The 21977-nt window shown below is 43.7% G+C and overlaps 1 protein-coding gene across 10 annotated transcripts in view; it reads right to left on the bottom strand.

Annotated features, from left to right (window-relative positions):
* LOC138755773 (receptor-type tyrosine-protein phosphatase mu-like) overlaps positions 1 to 21977 on the bottom strand; it is a 1095616-nt gene that overhangs the window by 200189 nt on the left and 873450 nt on the right. For all 10 annotated transcript variants that reach the window (XM_069922352.1, XM_069922354.1, XM_069922355.1 and 7 more), the window contains 2 exons: positions 8244 to 8395; positions 7815 to 7892 (listed from right to left, as the gene is read on the bottom strand). In XM_069922352.1, the coding sequence (XP_069778453.1) occupies positions 7815 to 7892; positions 8244 to 8395 (230 nt within the window). The remainder of the gene's footprint in view (positions 1 to 7814; positions 7893 to 8243; positions 8396 to 21977) is intronic.

The raw sequence follows: 21977 nt of genomic DNA, 5'->3' as shown, positions 1-21977 counted from the left end.
CCCCCTTCCAGTCGCGCTGGCGTCTCTCTTCCCCTCGCCCATCTGAGTCGCGCTGTCGTCTCTCCCCCCCCGCCTATCTGAGTCACGTTGCTGTCTCTCTTATCCTTCGCACACCCGAGTCGCGCTGCCGTCTCTCTCTCCTCCCCCTACCTGCCTGAGTCATGCTGCCGTCTCTCTCGCCCCTTCGCCCACCCGAGTCGCTCTACCATCTCTCTCGCCCCTCGCCAATCTGAGTCGCGATCCCGTCTCTCCCCCCCACCCAACTTAGTCACACTGCTCTCTCTCTCTCTCTCTCTCTCTCTCTCCTTCCGCTGTACCAGCACCAGGAAAAAACTGCCAGTTTTTGGAGCTTTCCAGATTTTAGATGTCCGGATAAAGAATTGTGTACATGTACTGACGCCTATAATTACCTGGTTTATTTTTAGAGCCTCTAATCCTCTGGCTAAAGACATTATGAATATATTTTCCAGGGCCAATGCAATTTCTACACTAATCTTCCTCAAGGTGCGAGAGAATATCGCATCCGGCCCAGGTGATTTATCTTCCTTTATTCGCTGTAAGGCAGCAAGAACCTCCTCCTCTTTAATTTCCATATGTTTCCCTGCCTCCCTTATACACTATGTCAGTTTCCTGATGCAAAAAAAAACTCCTTAAGATCTCCTACATCTCGTGAGGCTCCACACATAGACGACCACTCAGATCCTCGAGGGGACCAATTTTGTCCCTTGCTATCCTTTTACTCTTTCTTTTCTTTTTTAAAATACTTTTATTAATTTGATAGAGAAATATTACATGTATAATTTGTTTAAATATTAATTAATTATTTTACATAATGCAATACAGAATACGAGTCACATATCAATTTTGTATCGTCTTATATAATTCTCAAGAAAAGTGAAAAATTCTCATGTTCTAATATTGAGATTATCTAAATAGTCGTTAAAAAAACAACAAAACTAAGAACAAGGAATAAAAGAAGAATAAAACCCCATACTAATCTACCCCTCTCACTAAACACGGTCACCAGCAAATAAATTGTAAAGACTCGAGTATTGGCTCTTGGACATCAGATAGATACTTAGAGAAATCCTTCTGGTTTACCTTCACGTTATCTCCCTAAACAACCTCATGTCATCTTTTTGCCTTCCTGATTTCCTTTTGAGTATTTTCTTGCCTTTACTCTAATGTTATTGTACCTCGTTAGCTCCTTGTTGCTTATACCGCTATACACCTCCCTCTTTTTTTAAATCAGATCACCAATATCCCTCGAAAACCAGGGTTCCCTATGCCTAGTAACTTTCCTTTAATCCTAATGGGAACATGAAAACTCCACCCACTCTCAAGATTTTGCCTTTGAAGACCTTGGACTTTCTGAACGTATCTTGCCATAAAACAACATATCCTAATCCACTCTTCCTAAATATTTCTCATTTTCACAAAATTTCCCTCCCTCCAATTCATAATCCCAACATGAGGACCAGACCTATCCTTTTCCGTAATTAACTTGAAGCTAATGACATTGTGGCCACTGGGCCCAAAATGTTCACTGACACATACTTCTGTCTTGTTCCATAATAGAAGATCAGGTACTGCATTCACTCTTGTTGGTACCTCTATATAATGATTTAGAAAACTTTTCTGAACTCATTTCACAAACTCCAAGCCATCCAGCCCTTTTACAGTATGGGAGTCCCAGTCAATATTTGAAAAGCTAAAATCTCCTACTATCACAACTTTATGTTTCTTACATTGGTCTGCAATCTCTCTATGGATTTTCTCCTCCAATTCTCTCTGACTATTGGGTGGTCTATAATACAACCCTATCAATGTGGTCACAGCTTTTCTGTTCCTCAAATCCACCCATATGGCCTTTGTAGACAAACCTACATGGCTATCCTGACCGCACAGCTGAGATATTTTCCCTGACTAGCAATGCCACTCCTCCCCCTTTCATCCCTCCCCCTCTATCAATCTGAAACAATGGAACCCCGGTCTTGCCTCTCACTAATAACAATACTGTCGTAATCTTGTGTCACTCCATGTCCTAAGCTCATCAGCCTTTCTAACAATACTCCTTGCATTAAATTACATACATCGGAGAAATTTCTGTCATGTACAAATGTAAAATTCCGATGAGATGCAGTGATTTGTAGCTGACAGGACAGCAGGAAAAGCCTGGTCCATGTTGCTATGCGATAAGACCATAAGATATAGAACCTGTAGGCCATTTTGCCCATCGAGTCCACTCCAATATTTCATCATAAGTTGATCCATTCTCCCACTCAGCCCCACTCCCCTGCCTTCTACCCATAACCTTTGATACCTTGACTCTTCAGATAGCTATGCATCTCTGCCTTGGCTACACCCAATGACATGGCCTTGACAGCCAACAGTGCAGCAAATTCCAGAGGTTCATCACTTACTGCCTAAAGAATGAGGCCAAGTTGCAAATTGGAGACCTATAATTAAAATAGGAAGGTGCCAAATACAATGTTTTGGGAAGAATAAAGAACAACAAATCATAAATAAGGGATGGAAGCTGTTGCATTTCAAATTGAGAAAGATAAATGCATTTAGAAGAGGGGGAGAGATTATACCTCTCTCTACACCAATCGTGGTGAAGTGGAAAGTTCTCAAAGTAAACATCTCTAATGACCTGACGACAAAGCACATTGATGCAACAGTCAAGAAAGCACACCAACCCTTCTACTTTCTCAAAATAAGGAAGTGTGGCATGTCCCCCTTATTCATCAACAACCTCTACAGGTGCCATCAAAAACATCACCCTACCACGTATGGGGTGCTGCTCTGCTCAAGGTCAGAAGAAGCTGTAGAAAGTAGGGGATAATATGACACAAACATCCCTCCCCTCTAAAAACGCCATCCATCTACATCTCCAGCTGTCAAGGAAAAGAAGTCATCATACTGAAGGACCCGTCACATCCTGGACACATCTTCTCCCTCCTTCCATCGTGGAGAAGGCTGAAGAGTATGAAGTCACACTCCGACAGACTGTTTCTTCTCTGCAGCCACCAGGCTCCTGAATGAACCACACCACAGTGCTACCATTCTGCCATTTAGAATATAGAAATCTAAAGCACAATACAAGCCCTTTGGCCCAGAGTGCTGTGCTGACATAATAATCTACTCCACCAACTGACTATACTTTCCTTACTGTGTAACTCCATTTTTCTTTGTTCCCTGTACCTATCTAATAGTCTCTTAAAATATCCTTTTGAACCTGCATTTAGGAGTGGGGGCAGTGACTACACCTCTGGTGGTGCTGGCAGCATATCCCACCAATGCCCAGCACTCTCTGTGTGAAGAACTTATTTCTTGCCTCCCTCCTGTATTAGCTCCCAAGCACCCTGTCCCCTGAACATAAAACTTAGACTTGGTGCAAATCAATATTTTTTTCAGTGTAACTTTAATTGTGCTTGTGTTCTTCCACTTTATTCAGCTGTATTACATTAAAAGTTAGACTGTTCACAGAAGAACCCTTCTCACTAGACTGCCAGGCGGCCGAGGGACCACGGTTGGGGTAGACAGCCGAGGGTCCGCAGTCGGGGGAGACTGCAGGGAGGCCTAAGGACTGGTGATCGGGGGAGACGGCTGGGCGGGCGAGGGACCGGTGGTTGGGGGAGATGGCCGAGGGACCGCGGTTGAGGGAGACAGCCGAGGGACCAGCAGTCGGGGAAGAAATCCGGGCCGCCTCGGCAGTTGGGGGAGATGGCCGAGGGACCGCGGTTGGGGGAGACAGCCGAGGGACCGCGGTTGGGGGAGACGGCCGAGGGACTAGCAGGCAGGGGAGACGTCCGGGTGGCCTCGGCGGTTGGGGAGGCGGCTGAGGGACCGGCGGTCGGGGGGGGGTGTGGCCGGGCAACTGGAAGGGGGTGAGGGTGGATATGGCAGCACAATTCGGGTGGGCTTTCCGAAATCCGGAAAAATCCAAAATTCAGAACACACTGCCCCCAAGGGTTCCGGATAAAGGATCATGCACCTGTACCAGATATAATGTGATAAAGTTAAAAGCATGAACGTAACTAGACAGGATGTGGTCGTCCCCGTGCCTCTTGAGGTAAGATTAATGATGGTATATGTTTCTTGTGCCTTGGAGTGTACCAGTGTTTATCAATGCAGATGTGGATGGTGAAACTCTGGAATTAATCTCTTATCACCTTGAGAGCAGGGAATAGGTTGACAATAATAATACCACGCAATTATACACTGGTTCCAAATGGGAAAAATAATCTCCACTATGCATTAAAAAATGACATTAGCAGAGGTTGCATTTAGTAAACAATGCTTCAGATAGTTGGTAATTCTGCTGTCAGTCAAGCAGAACTGTGTGTCCAACACAGATTTTATGGATATAATTTATCTATAACTATCCTGCACTCATTGTGCATTTCTGGAATTTTTCCTGTGAGAGGTTGCTGTAGTCTGTTTCCTCTGTACCTCTCAAGGACCATCAACTGACTGTACCTGCTGAACAATGCATTGCCTTGAAGGATCTAGCCTTCAAAGCATTGATGAAATAGTGCTGGTCCAAAGTCTTTGGATCAGGGCATGTGACTTAAAGTGTGGTACATCTTTTATCCAAAATCCTTGGGACCAGAGACTTTTTGGATTTCGGAATTTTTCAGATAACGGAATAATATTAAAATGGCAGTGCTTTTAAGTAATTGTGGGGTGGTGGGCAGGGGGAGTTGCAGAGGCATTGGATGGGGGTTGTGGTAAATGAAGTGAGATAAAGATAGACCGCTCTCTCCCTCCTTGCCTGGCCGGGCCACGCTACCACTCTCTAGCCCGAGCTGCACTGCCGCTCTCTCCCCGCTCGTCTGCCCAAGTCGCTCTGTTGCTCTCTCTCAAATACCCTTTCAACAGAAAAGGACAATCCCCGTATTTTCAAGTAAAACATACAGTAAAACCAAACAAACTGGCTCAAACTGTACTAAATACCTTAAAATATACTGTACATGCAGTAAAAAATTGTTCTGTTTTCGGAGGTTTGCGGTGTTCAGAATTTCGGATAACGATTACGTACCTGTACGTGTAAAGAGGATGAGATCTAGAGCAGGAGAAAGTGGTGAAAACATCACTCATCCAGGTCTAAGATTTTAAATGTATTCCTGACATGCCTTGATGCTCACGTTATTTTTTTTGTTTGTTCAGTGTCTGCAATGAGTCTATAATGTTGCAGTCTATTATGCTACACAAATAAATGTTTTTTTTTCCCTCTTTCTATCCTGATTCAAATCCAAAATTCAGCAAATCAATGTGATGGAAGAGAGAGAGAAGTTAAGCAGCAGATGGCTGTTCTCCAAACCTACTCTTTCCTTCTTTCACATGTGCATTAGCCCCTGAAGGCACAGGATTGGGTTTACTCTTGTGTCCAGCCCCCACTTCCTCCTAATTTCCTGCCAATATTCTGGGTTTAAATCTGAAATGAAAGGGTGCAATAACATGGTGGTTAACATGCTAGAATAGAAAGGCGAACATTTGGATCCAGAGCCAGAGTTCTAATCCCCACCATTTCAGATGGGGAGATCAACTCCGGAGAACTAAATTCATTCTGGAATTTAATAAGTGGGGATCAACAATGGTGACTGTGAAAATACTCTATCAGGGAAAGAAATTTGCCATTTTTACCCAATCTAGCCTAGGTTTTAATCCAGACTGCAAAGCGGGGTGATTCTTAATTGTTATCTGAAATGGTTTAATTAATACAAACTGATCCTTGCCAGTGATTAGTCGTATCCCTTGAATGAATAGATTAAATAAAGGGTTCAAAGGCAGAGTGTCAATGGATCTGTAACTCAGTATGAAACGTACATTGACATTTTTATCATAGGATGGGAAAACCGGTAGACGAGAATAATTTTAAGGAGTATGTCGGTAACAGCGGTTTGCTGCTGTTCTCCTTATAATAAATATATATGGAAAATGTAGTCCCAGGAGTGCACTTGCTATTTGTTCGTAGATATTTGTGTCTACCTGGTTGCATGTGATAATGGATGAAAACAGCCTTATTATTCTCAAGGCACTAAAACTAATGGATAGATTGTCAGCATGAAACAAAACACAGCTTAAAGAGTGTTTTACTAAACAGGATGATGTGGTACACTGCATTATGTTCAAGGAAGAAGAAGCACAGCAAACTGAAGGGTTTCAGTTATGTTTGTGGTGAAATCAAAACAAGTCTTTGTGCTGCTTGTAAAATCAAAACTGGCTCATATCCATGAGACGAGATTTTGTCACTAATGGATGTAGGGGGCAGCAAGTGACAAGTCGCATCAACGCAAAGTATGTCAACATCTCTCTACCATTTAAGGTCGTCAGTCAGAAATATAAATATTTCTACATACTCTCTATCAACTAAAGTCTCCATGAGCACTTGCATCAAAACTGACTTAAATTCCCTCAAAAATGGAATTCCTCCCAGGAATAAATTCATTCTTTCTTATCCATTGGAAAATAAACTGGAATTTGCAACAGGCATAGTGTTCGCGTTCAGTGGGAAGATTTTGACTTTGAGGAAAATGAATGAGGGCAACGATGCAAAAATCAGGACAATGTTGTTTCACCCATATCCGAGAAAGTCAAAATCCACCCCGAGAAACTTTTAAGTGCACTTTTTAATCCCGCTAACTTGCTTTAGTTCCCTTGATGGCTTAAACCCATCCAACCAGCACGATGGGATTCAGTTCCATTTCCTCTAAGTTGGCCTCAGCCGGTGAGGAGATGGGTGGATGAAACTTTACCCCAGAGTCCAGTGGGGAGGGGGAAAGACACAAAATCAGCCAATGTTCTGCTCCTGACTTATATCACTTTCCCCTCTGTTAACGTGGACAGCAGGTGAGGATAGGATTGAGCTCACCTGTGAGGATCTCAAGTGATTGTATCAGAAGGCTAATCAATCAATGCTCACACACAAAGAATACTGGACACATTCACACGGGAACAATGGTCACTTGACTGAAGCACCATGAAACTGTGCCTTGGAGCAGGAGGGAAAGCTGGAGAAGAATTTTAATCATGATACTGTATTCATTTTAGTCATTGGATGGGGAGGGCTTCATTTTAATCAGTATCAATGTACCCTGAAACCATGTGATCCTGGCCTGCAGATTAGATCAGTTACGACTCAGAGGAGGAGGAAATTATTTTCTCTAAAGGATATGATTTTTACCCCAGGAAGATATGGAATCTGTCTTCAAGAACAAGAAATATTCATAGGCTTTATAGGTTAGTATGTGGTGTTGATTCCTAGCTCAGATCAGCTATGATATGGTATGGCAAAGAAGGATTGAAATACTCTTCCGCCTTTACTTTTTATATTTATCTGAGAATGTGGGAGATACTTGTTTTGCAACTGTCACTGTACCTGCAAAATCAATAAATAAAAAAATTGTTTTAAAAGATGCTCAAAAGTGAAGTACAAATGTCACAGAGGAAAGATGCAACTCTTTCAACTGTAATGCCATCAGAATCGGTAACATGGTTGCATGTGGGGTACATAGGCATTTATTATTTGATTTATAAATGATACCTCGCAGCAGGCAGTGACACGTTCCACAGAAGGCAAAACTAGGATTAAAACTTGGCTGCGAGGTTGTGGGAAAAATTTGAATGACATTTGACTTGTTCTAGTCTCACTTTACCAGAATTAGTTGACTTAGCTACTTCCCAAACGATTGCAAAAATAAATAATTCTTAAAAGCTAAATAGACGAGATTATAAATTCCAACAAAGACCTGGACTAAAAAGTTAAAAAGGCTAACACACATTTTAACAGCAAGCAACTCGGCTACCTGGATAGTAGGAATTCTGTATTCCTGGGCTCTTCAGTGAATTTGTCTTCACAGTAAATGAAGATGGTGAGGACATGGCTGAGGAAAAATGAGAAGGAGTTATTCAGTGATTTACAGAGATTGGGCTGTCCCCTCTTAAAGCTGCAACAAGGAGCAGTCTTGGCCCTCTCTGCCCACCATCAATCAGAAACCAGCATTCCTTCACTCCACCCTACGCCCTGGTCAACTCTCCCTGATTCTATCATTCGTTTACACACCAGGGCCCATCTGCGGCGGCCAATTAACCTAGCAATCCGCATGGCCTTTGGAGGTCACTTGAGCACCCAGAGGAAGTCACCTTAAGTCAGAATTAGACCTGGGTTTTTATCGCTGAGAGGCAGATGCTCTACTAGGCGCACCATCATTAAGAAGAGTATCTTCTCAACTCACCTCTTCCATTCAGATTATGTGTATCCATGAAGGAGAAAGCCTCATCACAGTTAGTGCCTTGCTCAGTAAAACTCTTGTCCATTGAATTAACCATCACTGTCATCTCTTGTCGGGTACTACTCAGGGTATCCTTTCGCTTCTTTGCTAGTTTTCTTGAAAAATTAAGAGGGAATAATGAAGAACATTATTTTTTTATGGAACATGAACATTTGCCTTCGAATTTCAACATATTACCAACCTATGGTGTTAGCTCAAAAGAGATTTTTCTACTTTTGCATAATGCCCAAAATAACTGTGATCTTACAGAATTTAGGTCTCTTTCAAAATAAAAGTTCTGTACTTTGGATGCATGCTTAGAAATAACTTAAAACAAAAGAGTATTGCAACAGGAAATGATTCTTATCATTTTGCTTAGGCCAGTTGAAAGGTCAGAAAAATAAAATAACATTTAACAGTGATACAGAAACTACTCTAAGGCACGTGAATAATGCAATCATGTATGCGTTTGTGTTCCTTCATGTTAAAAACTGCTTCAATGAGCTAATAATATCTCCATTCACACGAGACAGGTAAAATTGGATGGAAACTGAGCATTACTAATGATTATGTTCTTATTAGACCCCAAGATTTGGCATCACCCAATAGAAAATTGATCCTTGGATCCAATATCCATTATGAAGGATTTCAAGAATGTAAAGGTTGAATTAATAGAGCAGTATATATGGGATGTGAAAAGTCAGTGGCATTCTTCTTCGACCAAGGATTTCACATTGGTGATAAACATCCAGAATATGTAAAGGGAAAGTCTTTCCACTGGAAGGAAGATCAGTAGAAAGAGGACACAGCTCCAAAATGATATCAAGACAATTGCCTCAAAGAAAAAAAAAATGTGGCAGTACTGTGGACAATCCTTCAATGTATACAAGCTGCAAGAAGCCAATTGTATTGAATGACTGCAAATCTCATAATTCTACTTGGGCACAGGTGTGTGTGCAGTTCTGTTGCGTAGCGCATGCTTGTTCATCAAAGTCGACATGATATTCCATGGGCATCAATTAGACACAGGGAAAACAGTCCTTTGACTACTTGGAAGACTGAAATAATCATGCCTGATTTCTTCCCCAATCCTCTCTGGGTTGGCCTACATAGGCCACAAAAAATTAAATTGACTAGCAAATCTAAAGTTTTTGCGTAGAGATTAAATTCAAAATCTGTCTGGGAATTAATTTAAATTAATTGGAAAAAATCTATAATTTTATTTGCATAGTTGTTAAAAAAAAACATTAATTGTGGATGTGTAACTTTTGGATCGTCAACAGAACCCATCTGGTTCACTACTGGCCTTCAGGAAGGAAAATTTGTGGACCTTATCATAGCTGTATGAAGTACGCTGTTTCATCTGCTGAGTTTCTCCAGTATTGTGTTTTTACTTCAATCAATCCATCTGCAGACTCTTTTGCTTTACTCCTCTCTTCATGACACAAACACCCAATTCAGTGGGCTCAGCTCTTGCCCTCACAGGCACCAGTTGGACTTCATGGATAGAGAATTCCAATGGTTCAAAACGTGCTGGGGGTTGTAGGTCAATTGGGTGTAATTGAGCCGCACAGGCTCATGGGCAGAAAGGACCTGTTACTGCGCTGTATTTCTAAATTTAAAATTAAAAAAAAAATTTAAAGCCACTCGCATCCTGAGAACAAGTCAAAAACAATCAACCTCACTCCTGATGCAGTGTTAAAATAATCATTTTTAATTTTCCACAAATTAATTCTGATGTGAGCAATGTTGCATTTTTATTTTTGCAAAGCTTCAGAAACCATTTAGTTTGAACCCGGATTGATTTTCCTTTCTAGAATATTCACTTGAAAATTTTGTATCAACTTTTTATTTAAAAAAAGATTTGCTGCATTTTTTTCTTCCAGTCTATTTATAAATTCAAAAATCCTTTCAGTACTAAAAGTCAATTTGAATCACTGATTAAACAAAAATGAGTACTGGCTAAATAGTTACCCAAGCCTTTAAAATTGTTTCCTATATTAAGTCTCTTTTGCATATTCCATTTCCAAAATGAATGGGTTGGGTTATATTTTGTCATATCGTAATACTAAATAATTTGAAAGGAGCTAGAGCATTTTGCAATCTTCAGAACTCATTTAAAAACCACAATGCCAAAAAGATGCTTTGTTATAATAGTTTGAACTAAGAAGAATAGGTTAAACTTGCTGATATCTTGATTTAAATCAATTCTATTTCTTAAGAGATTACAACTGAAGTGCTCTTGAATTAGGATTGAAATTTTTCTGCTATTGTGGGCTTTTCAACATTTCCATGATTGATTTTTCATGACCTTTTTAAAATATAACTATGTGCATTCAATCAGATTCATATAATGCACCTCGATGGCCTGGGAGACAGAGCCTCGTCCGCCTTAATGGATGAGATGCTCGCACTGGCAGAAGGTCACAAACCCTGCTTGATGTTTCAGCAAGCCTTCCTTGAACAAATGCCGGAGGACATCCAGCTCCTGCTAGCGGATAAGGACTTCTCAGACCCCAGGAAGATTGCAGCCTGTGCTGATGTACTGTGGCGGATGAAGAAAGTGAATGAGGCCACCATGAACCAGGTCGCCCGCCCTGTGCCCAGCTGACCACAGCCCATCCCCAGACAGAAGATGGAAGAGCACCAGTCGAGCTGGTGCTTCTATCACCAACACTGGGGAGCATAAGCTTGCAAATGCCGCCAACCCTGCTCGTACCAGGGAAATGACTGGGCCAGTTGCCGCTGATGGCTGCAATTTCTGGCCACACAAACAGCCTCTTACACATGGTGGACAAGACCAATGGTTGGTGTTTCTTGGTAGACACCGGAGCAGAGTTGAGCTTGCTGTCCCCGACTGCCCTTGAGACCCACACGAGAGCACAAGACCTGACCCTGCAGGCAGCAAACGGCACTGATATAAAGACCTTCAGCACACAGTCTATTCAAATACACCTCGGGCAGGATAAATATCATTGGAAGATCCTTCTGTGTGAACGGTGCTGTTAGGAGCTGACTTCCTTCGTGCACATAGTCTGCTGATCAACTTGAAGGGCAAGAGTCTTGAGCATGCCCGTACCTTACAGACCCTCCGTCTGGAGCCGTCCAACGCGCACAGGCTGGGGATAGCAACTTTCTGCATGCCTAGGAACGAGTACTCCCGCATCCTCGACAAGTTCCCTGCCATCATACGGCCACAATTCACCACCGCCATGCCCCAGCATGGCGTTCACCACCACATCGTCACACAGGGCCCTCCACTCCATGTCAAGATCAGACGAATGCTGCCAGAGAAGCTGCAGTTAGCGAAAAGGGAGTTCTCCCGCTTCCAGGAGCTCGGCATAGTCCTCAGGTTGGACAGTCCCCGGGCATTTCCCTTGCACATGGTCCCCAAGACCTCTGGGGATTGGTGCCCATGTGGGGACTACCGCCAGCTTAACGACGTGACTATGCCCGATCGCTACCTCATCCCCCTCATCCAAGACTTCACGGCCAACTTGCATGGTGCCAAGGTTTTTTCCAAGGTCGACTTAGTCGGGGGTTATCATCAGATCCCTGTACACCCTGATGACATTGACAAGACTGCCATCATCACCCTGTTCGGCCTTTTCGAATTCCTTCAGATGTCATTTGGGCTGAAGAACACAGCCCAAACCTTCCAGAGGCTCATGGACGCAATGGGTAGAGACTTGGACTTCATGTTCATCTATCTCAATGACATTTTCATCACTCGTCGAGATCACAATGAGCACAAGACCCACCTCCGCATACTGTTTGCCCGCCTGGCTGAATTCAGCCTCACCATCAACATGGCCAAATGTCAGATTGGGAAGGAGTCGCTACAGTTTTTTGGCCATACCATCAATGCGGATGGGGCAGCACCGATGCAGGACAAAATCAGGGCCATATGACAGTTCCCCAGGCCGGACACCCTCAAAGGCCTGCAGGAGCTCACCGGGATGATCAACTTCTACTATCGTTTCATCCCGGGGGCCGCACATATAATGCGCCCACTATTCACCCTGATCTCCTCTAAACAAAAGACACTTGAGTGGTCGAAAGAGGCTGAGGCAGCCTTTGCCCAGACCAAGGTTGTCCTCGTGAGTGCCACCCTACTGGCCCACCCCCGACCTGATGCCCACACAGCACTCTCGGTGGAAACGTTCGCCTCAGCCATCGGAGGCATCCTAGAGCAAGAGGTCAATGGGCAGTGGTGACCCCTGGCATTCTTCAGCCAGCACCTCTGACCACCCAAGTTGAAGTACAGCGTGTTCGACCGAGAACTCCTGGCCTTGTAGCCCCCGATCAGGCATTCCCGCTACTTTCTGGAGGGCAGACCGTTCACCGTCTTCACGGACCACAAGCCACTTGCTCAGGCCCTCGCCATGGCTAAGGATCCCTGGTCGGCGCACCAGCAACAACACCTTTCCTATATCTCGGAGTTCACTACCGACATCTGACACTGGGCAGGTAAGGACAATGTCATTGCTGGCACACTTTCCAGACCGACCATCCACAACTTGTCCCCTGCCCTGAACTACACCCAATTAGCTCAGGCCCAGAAGGACGATGAAGAGACGCAGGGCCCCCGAACTGCCATCACCAGCCTGCGCTTCGAGGACCTAAAACTGCCAGGCAGCCACGACACGGTCCTGTGCGATGTCTCGACAGGCTCACCACGACCGATAGTCCCCCCACAGTGGAGACAGGAAGCATTCCGGGCGATTAACGACCTGGCCTACCCCTCAGTCAAGACATCGGTACACATGGTGGTGGAATGATTTGTCTGGCACGGGTTAAAGAAACAAGTGGCCCAGATGGTGAGGAACTGCATGCATTTCCCAGCATCCAAAGTTCAGTGCCATGTCAGAGCCCCAATACAGCAATTTGACCCACTGGCCAGGAGGTTTGACCATATCCATGTCGACATAGTGGGCCCCCTACCAGTATTCAGGGGCGCCCGCTACCTCCTGACCCTGATTGATCGGACGACGAGGTGGCCGGAAACCATCCCCATCAAGGACACTTCCGCCAAGTCCTGCGCCAGAGCCCTGCTCGCGAAATGGGTCGCACATTTCAGCATTCCAACCCGCATGACCAGCGACAGAGGTGGCCAGTTCACCTCTGCCCTTTGGGTGCATCTGGCGAACTGTTTGGGGATCCAGCTCCATCACAAAACAGCCTTTCATCCCCAAGTGAATGGACTCGTAGAACATTTCCACTGACACCTCAAGGCGGCTCTCATGGCGCGGCTGAGAGGACCCAACTGGACAGACGAGCTGTGGTGGGTCCAGCTTGGCATTCAAACAGCTCCGAAGGAAGACCTCCAAGTTCATCCACGGAATTCGTCTACAGTGCACCACTGTCGCTACCAGGGGAGTTTCTCAGAGCAGACGTGGAGCTTGAAGGTGAGACCCTGACATTATTCGTGGACCTCCTCAGCAAGCTCGCCTCGTTAACACCCCCATCGCCAACACACCATGGTAAGCTCCTAACAAATGTCCCCAGAGAGCTGGACTCAGCGGAGTTCATGTTCATTCAGCACAGCCTGCACCCGGCCCCCTAGCAGTGCCCATATGAGGCCCTGTACAAAATCCTCCAGTGATCGGGAAAAGCCTTTACTCTGGACATTGGGGGCAGGGAGGAACTTTTCACAGTCAACCGGCTAAAGCCGGCACACATGGACTTAAACCAGCCTGTGCAGGTGGCACAACCCAAACAGAGGGACTGGCTGCCCAAGCGGCGGAACGCGTAAGCCGGTTCGGGTGGGGGGGGGGGGTTTGTGTGGCGGTGCACATCTCAGTGAGCGAACTGGCCCCGTTTGTACTGCTACTCTGGCGGGGCAGCTGCAGAAGATGTCGCCGTCAGGGCTTGCTCATTGCCTCGTGGCTTAGGCCACAGCTCGTGCCCCGGGCCACATGATGATGTCACCGCTGCGCGGGACGGAATTCCCATTGGCCTTAAAGGAGCGTGCGCGAAATTCAAATAAACAGTTCTACTGGAAGCCCTACCGAGTCTAGTGGTGTTTTCTGTGTGTAGCAGCTGCTACATAGGCACCCAGACACTAAAGCAAGGTACCCCTACAGACCCAACACTCATTCTAAGTATCTCCTCAATCTAAACTAACACACCTATTCAAATCCAAACACTTGCATGTCAAGGTTGTGAAAATTTTCAGGTTATCCAGAGGTAAATCATGTTATCTGATCATGTTTCAACCTTTCTTTGCTTCTTCCCATGGGCAGAGGGAATGTTCACACTAACCAGCTGAGACCCTCACATTATGAAACAATATTGATTTATTTATTTATTTTACCATATACTAATACTTGTCCTACATATGTATTGTTTGTCTGTATGTGTGTTCAGACTTGTTGTAGGTCTGTGTGTTTTGCACCGAGGACCCGGGATCGCTGTATTGTCAGGTTGTACTTGTGCATCAGATGACAATAAACTTGACTTGCTTATTGTTCATTGCCTATTTCCTTACTCATTCCTCTTGCCCCGAGGAGACATTATCAACATTCTAGATGTGAGTATTGGCCAGAAACTAACTCAGAAATATCAAACTCAAGAGTGATTCCCTTCATGTCTCCCTAAAGCTTCTTTGGTCTTCTCACGGAATAGGACAAACCTCGGTTATCTCAAAGCACGTGGGAACACCAGCCCTTTTTGAGCCAATCCTTTCAACTCATGCGCCATATGATTGTGAAATAAATTAGCTTTCCTTCATCAATTATTTGGCAAATTAACCCTTTAATCACTTCACCAAAATTCATCATTGCACAGCATTTTGTAAGATTGTACTGTTTACATGTCTCGCATGTTTACTACATTTTAATGACTACACTTGAAATAGCACTTTACGCAAGCATTTGGAGACACCTGGAAAGAGACATCAAGGATGCCATGCAAATTCCAGTCCTAGTTCTGGCTGCTGGAACTCCAATCATGGGAGCACCTTCACGATACCGACAGGAGTGGGCAGAAATAAAATGCATAATCAATTCTCCCATAAAGATACATAACCGACATTTTGGGATTAAACCCTTCATCAAGGTGTAATGAAGGGCTCAAGCCTGAAGCTTCAGGTATGTATCTTTATCTTTGCCTGTGACCTGCTGAGTTTCTCCAGCATTGTGTTTTTACTTCAACCAAGGTGTCTACAGACTTTCGTGTTTTACCTCTGGGGCAAGGGAGGTGTGTCATTTAACTGAGGTATATACTTTTATCAGAGTTCTGGATGACGTGACTTTCATGATGAGTGAAGACCATGTCATCTTATTCATTGGACAAGGTTTCAGGAGCCAGGAAGGAAGTTCTTGTGGGTGATATTTCTGAGAGATGTCCAGTTATGTTTCTGTGTCAGTAGTCACCTCTAGGATGCCGATAATGTCTCTTCAAAGAGTGAATAGGTTGAAACGTCCGTACAAAAGGGACACGAAGGGAAAGAGTCGGCAAATGACTTGCCTACCATCAATCATTCTGTATCTTTGATCCACTACCATTGGGAAAAAGGCACACTGGGAAGTAGCATCTTACCACAGGCCATAAGATTGATGAATGGTTTCCTATAACCTTGGGATTCTATAAATGAAATCAAATGAATTGTTTTCATATTTATGTTATACTATACTTTTATGGGTGTATATGATTATTATGTGCTGGGTTAGAAATGTATTGATCTGTATGTGTGTGCATCATGGTCTGGAGAAATGCTGTTTCCTGTGGTTGTATGTGCATAGTCAGATGATAATAAACTTGAACTTGAACTTTCAAATAATGATAGAGTTTCACTCCACTCTACAAGGACCTTGAAGAGCATATAAATGACAACACCAAGAATTGGGATGAACTGATTTGGCTAGCATGGATGTGATAAGATGAAGGGTGGCCAGCAACATAACTTTCTCTGATTGAATTGATCAGGTATGCCCTCAAATTCTCTTATTTCATGAGACCTTTTCCTTCAGTTTATTGCTTTTTAACATCAAGAATGCAAAACTTCCATGTCCTGATTCCTCTTGTCCTCCCCTGCTCTTTTCATGACCAGAATGTCCTGCACAATGAATTTTAACATTGCGATATGCAAGTGTGCTTGAGAAACTCAGCAGTTCATGGAGCATCCATACAAAGTTAAAGGGTAACAAAGGTTTCTGGCCTGGGCCCTTTGGCATGAATAAAAAGGTGGCGGGGTGGGGGGGGGACAGGGGAGAGGAGGGAGGAAGGGGCATGGGAAAGAGCACAGGTTAACAGGTAGGTGGACATAGGTGGATACAGGTGGGAGGGCAGGAGAGAAAAAAAGCTGAGAAATGATGGGGGGAGAGGGTCAAGGGAGGCTGATAGGAGAAGAAAAGGAAAGGGGTGGGGAGCTGGTGGAAAGGAGAAGAAGAATAGGCTAACGGAGAGACACTCGGGTGAGGGGATTAACAGAAATTAGAGAAGTCGATGTTATTGCTGATGGAATACATGGTGATCCTCTTCCAATTTGCAGGCGGCCTCGATTTAGCAATACATGAGTCAAGGATAACGTGTCGGTGTGGGAATGGCGTGTGGAGTTGAAATGCATTTTTAAAGTTCCATCCTTCAGTACAACTGTGCAAATTACAATAATAATGGATGGCTACTCATATTTAATTTTATAGCACTGCAACACAAGGGCATATTGATTCATTTAAACAGTATTTGCATTCAATATAGTCCATAATTTCAGTTGGCTAAAGCTAGCGCAATAGGAAGCCAACAACTTAACCAATGTATAATTTATGTGTAAGACAAGTAGCTTTTAATGCTTTGGCTCATGCTGGCTTGAATGTATATTACACTACCCATGGTAGCAGTAATCATCCTTCCCTCCTCTTTAATTTAAATGCGGAATTAATATTCTGCATTCAGTGAAAGATGAGGTATTTTGATTCAATTATTTAATTCTAAATACTAGCAAACAATTAAGTGCAACATTTTTTAGATGCCTTGGTGTGTGAGGATTTTGCACACCACGATTCTGAATTTTCGTTTTAACGCAGTAAACCAATTTCTGAGGTCAAGCTAATGGGTTGGAAAGCATATTTGCTCAGTGGACATGAAGGGAGGTCCCAGCATGTACGAGTTCAGGCCCATTGATGTAACCCAGTTATTTTTAACCTATTATTTTTGCACTATGGCCCCATATAACCATATAACCATATAACCGTTCACAGCTTGGAAACAGGCCATGTCGGCCCTTCAAGTCCGTACCGGTTCACTTGAACAACTTCACTAGCTCCTCCGCAAACTCTTAGAGGATTTTGCTCAAAGTTTATGGGGCACCTCCCCTGTGAAGCAGCCAAGTCTCGTTGGTTTCTTCTGTCCTCTCTCCTACCGACTATATAAAAACTATTTTAAAAATATCTTATGATTTCAGCCCCTGGTCCCCCCTTGAATGTGCTTTGGGTCTAGCAGAGAACCACTGATCTTCACACAAGATTGAACAGTCCCTGGCAGCTGTGGAATTAAATTCAGATAATTAATGTCGAATGTTGATTAGCACAGAAATGGGACCTTCAGCCCACCTTGTCCATGGCGATTATTTTGCCCATCTACTCTTATCCTACTTGTCCACATTTGGTCCATGCCTTGCTATTCAAGTCTTCTCCTAAATATAGCAATTGTACCTGATTCCACCATTTCTTCTTCGGCAGTGCATTTCAGAAATCCACCATTCTCAGTGCTAAAAAAAAATCTCCTCAGATCCCCTTTTAAAAAAAATCTTCCTTCTCTCCTTCAAACCTCTTGTTCTGAGATCCCTACCATGTGATCAAGATTCTGACTATCCACCTTATCCAGACCTCTGATAATTTTATAGACCTGGATCTGAATCCCTTCTCAGCCTTCTTCCCTCCAGGAAAGCAGACCCAGTCTATCCAGTCCTTCTGCAGAAGCCAAGTCCTCCAATAAAGGCAACATCCTGATAAATGCCCTTTGCCTCTCTCCACTGCAGTCATATCTTCATTTCATATGGTATCCAGACTGTACACAATACTTCAGTTCGTGTCAAATCAGTGTTTTCTCAATATAGAATTATACTAGTAGAGTTAGGATGATTTAAAAAATCAGTCTTGATAACAGGGTCTGTGAAATCTATGAGACACATTGAGTTCACCAAATGTCCATTCTTACTTAGTCCAACCAATTTGTAACTCCAGATCCAACATCATTGTCTTATTACTGGACAAACTTGGGTTGTTTTCTCTGGCATGTCAGTGGTTGAGGGGGAATCTGAGAGAAGTTTATAAAGTTATGAGAGGCATTAATAGGTAAGACAGTCAGAATCCGTTTCTCAGGATTGGGAAACACTCGTGAACATGCATTTAAGACAAAGATGGGTAAAGAGGCCAGAGGGTGGTAGGGGTGGGGGTGGGGGTGGGGATGTTTAATAGAGATGTTTGAGATGGGTGAGATCTGAGCCTAATGCCCCGCTCACCCAGGGAAAGTGCACGTGTAATTGATTGCCTCTCCTTTCTCAGTGTGGTGATCGCTGTGTCCTGCGTGGTCACTTTTTGGCAGGAGGTCATTGCAAATGGCCTCTCCTACAATACTGTGTTTGTAGTAACACCTTCTGATGGTGTCCCCTGTTTTCACTGAGTTTGCTACATCATGGCACCACCGAGTGTCCCGTGGTATAACTGGATAGGTAGACTGGGCTTGTTAGCCTTGGTTGGGAGCCAGCCTAGGAGAAGGAAAACTCAGATTTCAAACCAAGGTAGATGGGGCTCGTTAGCCTTGTCAGGCCATCCTTCGAGGAGGACACTCTGATGAAACACGTACCATCACACCTTGCTAAGCCAGGGCAGATAAACCCTGGATGTAAAGGGTGGAGGAAATACTGCACACCCTGCACTCCACCTAAAAAAGCCATTGTGAGGCTTGAAGGACATGCCCATGTCTACAATCCTTCCTGGATCTTCGTTTGTGAAGTCAAGCCATAAGCTAGGTAGCTGGAATGGGCTGCCAGGAGTTGTGGTAGAAGCAGATATTCTAGAAGCAGATCACTAAGAAGGTTACTAAGAAGGTTGCTGAGGGGAAGGCTCTGGATGTTGTCTGTATGGACTTCAGTAAGGCCTTTGACAAGGTTCCACATAAGAGGTTAGTTTGGAAGGCTCATGCATTAGGTATTAATGTTGAAGTAGTGAAATGGATTGGATGGGAGATGCCAAAGTGTAGCGGTTGAAAATTGTTTCTCAAATTGGATGCCAGTGACCAGTGGAGTGCTTCAGGGATTGGTACTGGGCCCATCATTGTTTGTCATGTATGGGATATTAATGATATAGATGAGAGGGTAGTAAATTGGATTAGTAAATATGCAGATGATATGAAGATTGATGGTGTTATAGACAGTGAAGAAGGTTATCAAAAGTTGCAGTGGGATATAGGAGAGTTAGAAGAGTGGGCTGAAAGATGGCAGATGGAGTTTAATAATGTGAGGTGCTAATTTTGGTGGGACTAATCAGCAAAGGTCAGACACGTTAAATGGTGGACAATTGAGGAATGCAGTAGAACAAAGGGATTTAGAAATTCTGGTACATAATTCCCTGAATGTTGAGTCACATGTAGATAGATAGGGTGGTGAAGAAAGCATTTGTTATGATGGCCTTCATAAATCAGTATTGAATACAGGAGTTAGGATGTCATGTTGATGTTGTAGAATGTGTTGGTGAAACCAAATTTGGAATATTGTGTTCAGTTTTGGTTGCCCAATTATAGGAAGGATATAAACATAATAGAAGGAGAGTAGAGAAGATTTACAAGACAGTGCCTGGGTTTTAGGGTTTTAGACTTTATTCCCTGAAGTGTGGAAGATTAAGGTTTTTCAAATTATGAGGTGGACAGATAAGAGTCAATATGGACAAAGTTTCTCCATTGAGAGTGGGGGAGATTCAAACAAGAGGGCATGGATTGAGATTGAAAGGGGAAAAGTTTAAGGGAAACATGAGGGGGTATTTCCTCACTTAGAGGATGGAATGAGTTTCCATCCGAAGTGGTAGATGCGGGTCTCATTTTAATATTTAAGGAAATGTTGGAAAAGTATATGGACAAGAGAGGTGTGGAAGGTTATGGGCCGGGTGCAGGTCAATGGGGCTAGGTGGGGGTAGGCCTGGAGTAGAATGGAGGCCTGGAGCATGGAGTAGAAGGGCCAAATTGGCCTGTTTTTGTGCTGTAAGTTGTTAAATGTTACATATGTTAAGAGACTTCCAAATGGATACATAAATGGAGGGATATGGATCAAAGGCAGTCAGAAAAGATTTAGTTTAATTTAGCATCATACTTGCTACAAACAGGAGTTAACATGACACTATTATAGAGCCAGCAACCTGGGTTCAAATCCGGCACTGTCCGTAAGGAATTTGTACATTCTCTTTGTGTCTGCGTGTGTTTCCTCCCACCATTCAAAACATACAGAGATTGTAGGTCAATTGGGCTATTTGGGCACCAAGGGCTCATGGGCTGGAAGTCCATGTTATCATAGTGTATACCTAAATTAAATTTAAAAAAAAGCTTGAATAGAAGCAGCCAAATTTTACTTATGAGGTGGTATGGTTGGTGTAGCAACGGCTTTACTGTGCCAGCGATCGGGACTGGGGTTCAAATCGCCCTCTGTCTGTAAGGAGTTTGTAAGTTCTCCCCGTGTCTGCATGGGTTTTCCCTGGGGACTCTGGTTTCCTCCTACTGTTTGAAATGTACCAGGTGTGTAGGTTAATTGGGTGTAAATTGGGTGGCACAGACTCATGGGCCAAAATGGTCTGTTACCCTGCTACATGTCTAAATTAAAAAAAAATAAACATCATGGGTTTAAGGGCCTGTTCTGAACTGTTTCAAGATCTATAATTGCTATGACAGGAATTTCATCAAATAAGGCAATATAGGTTAATCTTAAGAACAAAGCATGCATCATTCACATTGATGCACTCAGTATGTACTACGGCGGTGCACCAGTGAGGGGCTCAATGGCTGAAGAACACATAAACAGCGGGGTTCTGTTGTCTCGAGGTGAGGAATCCACAGAGGTGGTGGACTTCTGGCAACCTGTGGTCAAAGAGATCTCACCGAGGTGTGGATTGCTGGAGACTAGCTTGAGACAGGCTGAAGGGTTATCAGATAAGGGCTCCAAAGGAGCCTCGGGCTCTAAAGGCTTCCCGATCATGTCAGAGGTTTGGATCAGGAGCTCAGGATGCCGATAGTTTTAACTGAGATTTGTGTGGCTGCAGAGGCTGCGGGAGCGCTGGAGGCAAATCTACGGACACTCTGAAGGGACTCTCTTTTGCTTCTCTTTCTTTGACTGTATGGGGTCACAGGCAATTTCTGTTGATGGCAAATCCTTACAGCAGACTGAATGCAATTTCGTGTAATATTCTATTTGTTTCATTACATGATAATAAAAGTATCTTGTATCTATTGACCTCAAAATAGTCCGAGGGATTTAGAAGAACAGGTAAAAAACCATAGGAGCTGTTCTAATGGGAGACTTTGATCACCCTAAACTTGTGTAAAAGTTGCATTTTCTAGACTGTTTTTTAATTTTAAATTCATGAGGTTGACAATCACATAAATACTACTTTTGAGAGGCTGGAATTCCCCCTAATGCATTTTGGCCTAATCGGCTGAGCTGCTATCCATAGGTGTGTTTACATCAGTGAAGAGTTGGTAGACCAAGTGTCAAGT

This window comes from Narcine bancroftii, chromosome 2 (assembly GCF_036971445.1).
Source record: "Narcine bancroftii isolate sNarBan1 chromosome 2, sNarBan1.hap1, whole genome shotgun sequence".
Lineage (NCBI taxonomy): Eukaryota > Metazoa > Chordata > Chondrichthyes > Torpediniformes > Narcinidae > Narcine > Narcine bancroftii.
The sequence above is the reverse complement of the archived record's forward strand: the minus strand, read 5'-3'. Positions and strand labels throughout refer to the sequence as shown.